Genomic DNA, 8,957 nt, shown 5'->3' with positions numbered 1-8,957 from the left:
TTGTACTGTCTGTCAAAGTACTGTTATTATTATTATTATTATTATTATTATTATTATTATTATTACTACTACTACTACTACTACTACTACTACTACTACTACTACATTTGCTGGGGAATACGTCAGAAGTGTTTTCGAACACACTGAGCAAGTCCTGTTTAAAATATTGTTTTTACCCGTTTGGTGCTGCTTTTACGTAGAATTTTTGTTGTAATTTGTCAAGAACACCAGTAACCTATTGTTGGTGCTCTGTGGCTGTTTTGCCCGTAAGACGCAATATGTTTGCCTCCCCTAAAAATTCACTCAGCTGGGCTTTAAAAATAAAACTCATTACAAGATGGCGGCGTCCAGCTTTAAAGCATTCAAAAAGAAAATAGCCCTCTTACAACTGAAAACTTCCCTTTCCTTCCTTCTCTTGTGTGTGCATGGCAATCAAACAGTGCGGCGGCGGAGGCAACGGTAACAATAACATAATCAAAAATAAGGCAGGCGAAGGCGAAGGGACAACGGAGATGGTTATAGTTCAAAGTTCATCTCGTGTAACGGTGAACAGTAGCAGCAGCAGCAGAAAAACAGTAAAGCGACATCAATTGCAGCAGTAGCAACGACAACAGTCGCGGTAGTAGGGGTAGTGGCAGCTTTGACATCAACAGTGGCGATAACAGCATCACCAGTACCGGCGTTAAGAATAACAGCAAAGTGGAAAAAAGTAGTAGTAGTAGTGGTAGTAGTAGTAGTAGTAGTAGTAGTAGTAGTAGTAGTAGTAGTAGTAGTAGTAGTAGTAGTACAACTCCACCAACAGTAACAAGTAATGTTTCCTTCGCCACCTAGAAAAAACTTTTTGCTCGCTCTCTAGAGGATAAAACCTGTCGAGTGCGGCTAAATTAAAAAGATTCGAGGGGAGAAAGGTGGAGCCGGCTCCGTCTCCTGAGACACAATCTGCTACAGCCAGAAAAATAGTGTCTTATGGATGCATTATCCTCAAGTCTCGCATCTGGCCACAAAGTCCTGATTGAAAGGGCCCTGCACGAGAAATAGCAGGACATCGGCCATATATCGAGAGCAAGCTGTTCGGTGGAGTGGAAGTCTTATTTAAGACTGAAGCCCTGGTAATCCAGCACACTTCCCTACATATTTAGGAAAAAGGGCAGTGAAAATTACCATACAAGGGGTGCCACCAGAACTAGATTTGTGGTGGATTCTCGCTTGTGTGATATTGGACGAGAGTGAAACTCTCCTGGGGGTCAAGAGATCAAGGAGGGGGAACTGGACCAGGATCACAGAGGCGGTACTTCTCCATGTAAAGCCAGACCAACTGGAGAGGATGCCAGACCTGATCTCTCTACCCACTAGAATAGATTTAAGAGCGAGTGTGGTGGGCAGATGATCGAGATTCCATGTCTATGGAATGACGGATCATCTACTGGTATTCTGCCCATGCAACAAAAACAAAAGGAAAGGAAGGAAGGCCCCACCGCTGACATCTACAGCAAGACAAGAAAAGTGCAGCAACAACAGCAATAGTGACTAGTGGATCACAAGAAAAATCACACCACCAAAATCCACGACACCAACAATGACGGATCCAATGGTGGCCCTATCTGCGGCGGAAGGACCGGTTGCAGCAGCAAAAGGACAGTAGCAGAAAGAGCAGCAGAAATGGCCCCAATAGAACCACCACCAACATCGACAAGAATATCAGCAGAAAAGACCACTCAAGGTCTCAACTCAGCTCTCCATCTCCCCCTCTCACATAAACACTCACAAAAACACAAACATACACCTGCCCATATCTGCGGGGTACTCCACAAACTCTGGATTCCCCACATCTCGAAATAAAGACGAGGAGAAACCCCGTAAACAGAAAAAAAAGAAAACAGGAAAAACGCTTGGCCCCAGACTGACACACACACCGAAGGACGCAAAGAGCGCTATCTTAGCAAGTAGTCACACCTACAACAGCACCAACCTCACCAGCTCCACAACCATCAACACAACCAACGCTGCCATCACCAGCACAACCAACACTATCACAACCCTACCTCACACCAAAAGAGAAGGCTTACAAAAGAACAGTTAGCCATACAGACTCCAAATTTCGTGTTATTGAGGGGAACCAACAAAGTTTTGTTGGTCCTCATAGCTCGGGATAAAGGAATTGAGAGAGGGGTGCAATATATGATATCAGCACTTTTGAAGTCCCGAAAGAGCTATTATTAGTGCGCATGCCGCTATCAATATCTAAAAACATTGGGTTGGCTTTCCCCCTACGACCTGAGAACCCCTAATGTAAAATCCACCAACAGACTTTTAAGAGTCCCCAGAGGAACTGCAACCAGAGCCGGGGGGTCGGACCATCTGGCTGTCAACAACACGTAAGCCCACTCGTTTCCTTTCTCTCAATTCTTTCCGACCAACAAGACGATTATTAGACTAGGTTGTATAAATGTTGATGGCATGGGGTCGTCATGGAAACAAGATATCTCGCTCAATGACTTCCGGTCGCTAGGATTGGATGTGATAGTCACCAGGGAGACCAGAGTTTCGAAAACGCGCACACTATATCACTTTTTGACGATCTACTCAACTCTTGCTCGACCTGTAATGGAAGGCGGGGTGGCAGTGCTATTTAGGAAAGGCCTAGATTTCGAGGTACGGACGATGTTACTGGACCCGGACAGTAAGTTGGTGGTCCTGGATGTGAGCAATAGCGAAGGTGGTACTTTTAGACTAGTTGCTGTGTACACCCCGACTGAGGTGGAACAGCCAGATTTCTTCAGACGTTTTGAGGTTTTCCTTGGAACGTCTCGCTCTTTAATGTTGGACGATTGGAAAGCCTTCTTAGCTAACGCACGCCTGGGGCTAGCCGATAGGAGATTGGGGTGTAAAAGCTTCACAAACCTATCAGTCGTTTCTAGTTGTCTGACAGGCTCCGATTGGATTTCCTGAATGCGCCATTGTGAACATGGGCAAATAGCATCGGGTCTTTCAGATCGTATTTCGATAGAGTATTTTGTAGGTAGCATAATTTGTTCGCAATTCAAAGTCGTCGACTAGTCAGACCACAAATTTGTAATCTGTACGGTTGACCTAGATAGGATCCATAGACAGATCCCCGGGTTCTGGAAGTTGAACGCGTTTTTCCCAGAGAGTCAAGCATTCAGAGACCGAGTTAGTTAGCAAGATAATCCATCGGAAGTTGCCGGGTACAATCATCAACAGCCGATGGTCGATAACCTTGAATAGGTCTACAAGAGTAGAGTTGGTGGGGTTTAGTAAATAAATAGCGTTGAAGGAATCTAGTATAGAGGAAGACCCAGTTAAGAAGCTAGAAAAAGCGCTTAAAAGAGACATAGCGATTGACGTGCTTGGCGGCGAGATTGGCTCTTGATCAATTCTTCAATGCCAAACACAAAGGTTGCGTTGTCAGAGATAGGGCGCGTGCGCTAAGACACGAGGGAATGAAAGCTGTTCGGTGGACCCAGGTGACAGAGGCGCTACGTGCCAACAAAGCCATAATTCGGTCTTTGACGGGCTGGGACGGTTACTCGGATCCAAGCAGTTGTGAGCGGAATTTCAGCGGTACTGAACAGAGTGCGCGGTGAGTCGTAGACGGGAGTGGATTTCAACTATCTCGGCGGCATTCCGCGCCTTTCAGTCAGGGATGCGGAGTTCTGTGAAATGCCGATAACAACCGGAAACACACTGGACGCGATGACTAAGTGCTCAAGGGTGAAGTCTGCCCATTCAACCCCTGAATTTTCCATGGGAATGGAAATAATGAAGCTACCTGCTCCACTCCCTCAATATGGATTTTTATTCGCATTCATAGTAACTCAAGTTGCTAACCGTGCGGTATAAAAATATTTTTTCAGCTTATCGAACTTCGATGTGGGAAACGCCTACAACCTTCGACGGCAATAAACTATTATTGATACTGAACGTTGTTTTTATACTTACCACAGACTGTTCGAAGCTTACTAACTTCCTACACTTAGATCATTGGATCATATAATTACATATCGATAATCTTTGTTCTGACTCCTATGAACATTAACAATGTGGAAGACATGTGAATTGAAAAAATCCTCAATTTGGATATATGTGTGTGTGCGTGTGTGTGTATGTGTGTGTGTGCGCGCGCGTATGTGTGTATGCATGCATGTATGTATGCATATCTATGTACGTACTACACACACACACACACACACACACACACACACACACACACACTCACGCACACACACAAATATATCCATGTTTATACTATACATACACACACATCTGTACATTGTACAAGAAGCTTAATTATGTCGGTGTCTGAGCGTGTGTTTACTGAACTACTTATAAAGTCAATGTAGTTTGTATTTCATTACATTTACTGCTCGCATCAACTGTCGTGACTTCATGTAATGAATCAATGATGAGATACGGGCCGCTTGCCTTGTTCCACTGCTTAAGTTCGTTTTAGTGTAGTAATGACACAAAATTAATTCTCAGGCTCGTTGTTTAAACCGACTAGAAGTGGGGACTGCTGTGTCTATAAATTTTAGACTTAAAAAGACTGTTTGACTATGAAAGTAAACCTGAATGTGATTTTTTTTTCTTTTAAATCCACAGCTAGTAATACATCCTGGTGTAGATCTGAAGCCTGTCTTCAGACAGTATTTTCATTATGAGTCCGTTTGGTTTCAGTTATCATAATCTTCATACATAAATAATTAAATAAGTAAATAAAGTTATATCTGCATACTTTTAGTATTCCTAAGCATATGCAGATAGAACTTCAGCCCCGTCAGGGCTTTTTTTTCAGAAGGTTGGAAGAAGCTTTAACTGTCTAATTTGTTAATTAATCCATCAGCTCCCTTTTTTCCCACATTTTCAGCGACCATGGTTCGACATCTCGAATAAGGGAATCCTGTTGATTAGTTAAATAAGGAAACCAATCGGTTCTAAATTTCCGAAAATTCTTACCTGTGCCTAGACTAGTTATATTTGGATACATGTCACAAATCTAGATACGTATGGAAATAGATAGATAGATAGATAGATAGAAAGATAGATAGATAGATAGATAGATAGATAGAGAGAGAGAGAGAGAGAGAGAGAGAGAGAGAGAGAGAGAGAGAGAGAGAGAATTAGATAGATCTCCCGACGTTTTAACGCTTGTTCTCTACAAGTGTATGAATAAACACCAGTTGCTTATTACATTCTTTCTCCGAGCTAAATTCAGAAATGTATACTGGGTTCATTTAACCTTGGAAATATTGGAAATCTTGAGAATCTTTTTAGTGCTATCAGAAAATGTCTATTTAATTATGAATTTCAGCTGGACTGCGAGTTTCGGTACTGCACTCTTCAGAGATATGTCTCTTTAGTGTCCCATATTGTTTGTTCATTATCTTAGTCTGGGATAAATTGAGGCTTTGTACTTTTTTCAATCATCGAGTCGTATCGGAGGACAAAGCTGACTGATTTATAACAGATCACGAGAGAACGTTGTATCTATGAGGAAGTATAAATTGGAAGTAAGTGCGGTAACTGAGATTTGGCAAAAAGATTTCTTCCTTGGGCAGTCAGGAATTACTATGGATGTGGATGTTAAGTTTCAATCATTAAGGGGCTCAATGGTTTTGGAAGATTGATAGGAATAGATCCTTGGAATATGTATGAAGGTCCATGATAGAAATGTTTATATTTGGGTGCTGGTTTATATAAAACCCATACTTCTATAAAGGGTCTATATAAACCACGTACTTCTATATAGGGTCTATATAAACCTCATACTTCTATATAGGGTTTGCATATAGAATCTTTCTAAACCATGAACTTTCATATCGGGTCCATATAAACCACACACTTTCATATAGGATCTATATTACGAAAGATAATATTTTTGCAACAATGCTGGACTCGCCAACATTCCTTAAAGATATTAATAGATGAAGCTCTGAAAACGTCTGTTGTGCTGTAATCATTCCGTTCCCTTTATAACTGAATATTATGGTTGAGTAGCATGAAACGGAGGTAGATGGCTGGTGTTCAAACTTGTTTTCATTTTTTTTTTTCTTTATCCCCGTATCGCGGTTGCTTACTTGGTTGGCATGAACACTTTGGAAAAGGGTGGGTATATTACCCGAAGACGAAAACCTTCAGTAGTACCCCAAAAACATAACGAGTTACGGAACATTACTTATCGAAATGTAATATTTCATTAATTGCTTGTCTTATATTTTCGTAATCTTTTTTCCTGAAAGGTTCTCTCTTATTTCTTATCATCAACTGATTTTATGTCGTACAACATTGAAGTTTGAACATTCATCTCCACCCCACCCCTAAACACCATCTCCACACTGCACCATATCAAGTTACACCCTCTGGAGTTGTTTAAATTTTAGAGCCTTAGAGTATGATGTTTTTTGTTTTTATTTGGTTTTCTTTTTCTTTCTTGAACCAAGAAAATATTTCCTTTATTGCAAAGATTCTTGTAATTTTTGTTAGCATTTATTATTTTAACACAGATTTCATGAAATGTTTGTTGAAAAATAAAATTCTGTTTCTATTCAAATAGATCATTTGGTAAAATATCTCCAAAGAAGCAGAGTGGATAAGTTGAAAGTCTGGCGTGTTAAGCGTCGGGTTCAAAATAAATTGTTTGTTAATGGTGGCGATGATGATGATCGTCTGCTATTAGTGAAACCCAAATTAATGAAGCCTTTCAAGTTTCATTCAGAGGCAAATATTGACTTTCACATAAGATCAACCAATTTCACTCAAGATGAAGTGCCAGTGGATATCAGTATTGACAACACTCATTCGAAAACATCGGGCCAAAGATAACATTAGTCAGAAAATTGTGGTCGGCATCGTATTATCTTTAATAAAACGAGAAATGTAAAGATATATTTTCTTAAACAGATATGTGATTTTGCTGACTCGCTTGAAAATTTTGAATAAAATTTATAATGTAAATACATTTAATTCATCATTTTGTACAGGAAAACATTTGACAAAATAACACTCTTCATTTATATTACCACATTAGTACCATACCTAAACGTAGTTGCTGGGTCTCAGTACAGATAGATAGATACATGCATACATGCATACATACATACATACATACATACATACATACATACATACACACACACACATACACACGTACTCACATACACACACACATAGATAGATAGATAGATACATACATACATACACATACATACATACATACATACATACATACATACATACATACATACATACATACATATATATGTATATATATATACATATATATATATACTACCTTAAAAGCCGCACTCCGTGCAGACCTTTTCAGGTAGCTCTTGCGGAGGGCTAATTAGGCCTTCGGCCAAAAAGAATGAAAAGAGAGAACTAAATAGCATGACTATAATACGTCTATAGTGAATATATGCGTCGGTGGTGTTTGATCAGAGGTTAAAGACGGATGAGGATTAATTCTGTAATCCAATCATTATATTTTTTTCAGTCCCAATTTGAATTCCTACTGTTGCCCAATTTGTCCTAAATTTCAATATCTCGACGAAGCGAATGTCATTTATCTGCCCCTTGATCTCTGACGTCCTCTGACAAACGCTAACTATGATGGCGTGAATCAGCCAAGCTTTGCCTGCTAGAAATAGCGACCCAAATGCTTTTAAATCAGATCCCAATGCAGGATGTTCAAGAACGAAACGAACCGCAGACTTTCAATTCCGGAGTCATCCTGATTCCAAAATGGTATAATATGTCTATGTAAGGCAAATGTAGACTGAGATACAGTAGCCAGACAGACAGAATTTCACGTTTATTATTATCATTATTATTATCATTATTATTATTATTATTATCATCATCATCATCATCATCATCATCATCATCATCATCATCATCATCATCATCATCATCATCATCATCATTATTATTATTATTATTATTATTATTATTATTATTATTATTATTGCCTTTATACAGCTTCTAACGCTGGAGATGTACTACGGTGTCACTACCAATGAACTAAGAATACACCTCTTATTTTTCGAGATCCTTCCGGAGAATTTAGCGGTTCCAAGCAGTGTTGTTTTCTGCAAGTGCTCCACCCTTATTGCAGCCCCTATTTGTTCCATGTACTTCTCGAGATTTTTACTCACTGTTCCCAGGGCTCCGACAATTATTGTTACTACTACCACCCTTTTTAGCGACCACAGCTGCTTTACCTCCCAAGCTAACCTGGCGTACCTATTGACTTGTCTTTCTTCCTTATCGCATACCTTGTTGTCAGCTTAGCTTGGTTTCTTTCTCAATTAAGATTATGTCTGGTGTCCTATTCTCTATCTCACGATCGCACTGAATCAGAAAATCCCATAGGATCTTTGCATTATCATTTTCGATGATGCCTTCGGGATTGTGGTTGTACCAATGTTTTGCTCTGTCAAGTCCATACTTGTTGCAATGTGTCCAGTGGACAATCCTTGCTATATTGTCGTGGCGTCTCTTATATTCTTTCTGGACTAGTGGCGTACACTGACTGGTAATATGCCATATGGTTTCACTATTTTGTCCACAGATTCTGCACTTATCACTTTCTGATGTGTTGCCTACTCTGTATTTTATGTAGCTTGTCCTTAGTGCTTGCTCTGGGGCAGCACAGATTGGAGCCTCCGTTTCCGGTTTTAAATCGCTTTTAGTCATCCATAGCCATCTTTTTTCTGTCTGTCTTATCTTCAGCATCCATATGAAATTGTCCATGCATTCTTTTCTTGACCCATCTATTTTCAGTTTTAATCGTTTTCAATTGCTTGTAAAGATTACAATTATTATTATTATCATGTGAGAGAGCAGTGAAAGCCATCAAAGTGACACTGGGGTAAAATATACGAAGCCCATTATACCCATCATGACTACCCGTCTGATAAGGGTACACCAGGCACAGC

General features: G+C 40.0%; 1 protein-coding gene across 1 annotated transcript in view; it reads left to right on the top strand.

Annotated features, from left to right (window-relative positions):
- LOC106871967 (uncharacterized) overlaps positions 1-6,972 on the top strand; it is a 14,213-nt gene extending 7,241 nt beyond the window's left edge. Inside the window, exon 2 of the mRNA XM_014918756.2 lies at positions 6,572-6,972. Coding sequence (XP_014774242.1) covers positions 6,572-6,840 — 269 coding nt within the window. The 3' untranslated portion in view covers positions 6,841-6,972. The remainder of the gene's footprint in view (positions 1-6,571) is intronic.
- The last annotated feature ends 1,985 nt before the right edge of the window (positions 6,973-8,957 follow it).

This window comes from Octopus bimaculoides, chromosome 5, assembly GCF_001194135.2.
Source record: "Octopus bimaculoides isolate UCB-OBI-ISO-001 chromosome 5, ASM119413v2, whole genome shotgun sequence".
NCBI lineage: Eukaryota > Metazoa > Mollusca > Cephalopoda > Octopoda > Octopodidae > Octopus > Octopus bimaculoides.
This window is presented reverse-complemented; position numbering and strand designations above follow the sequence as displayed.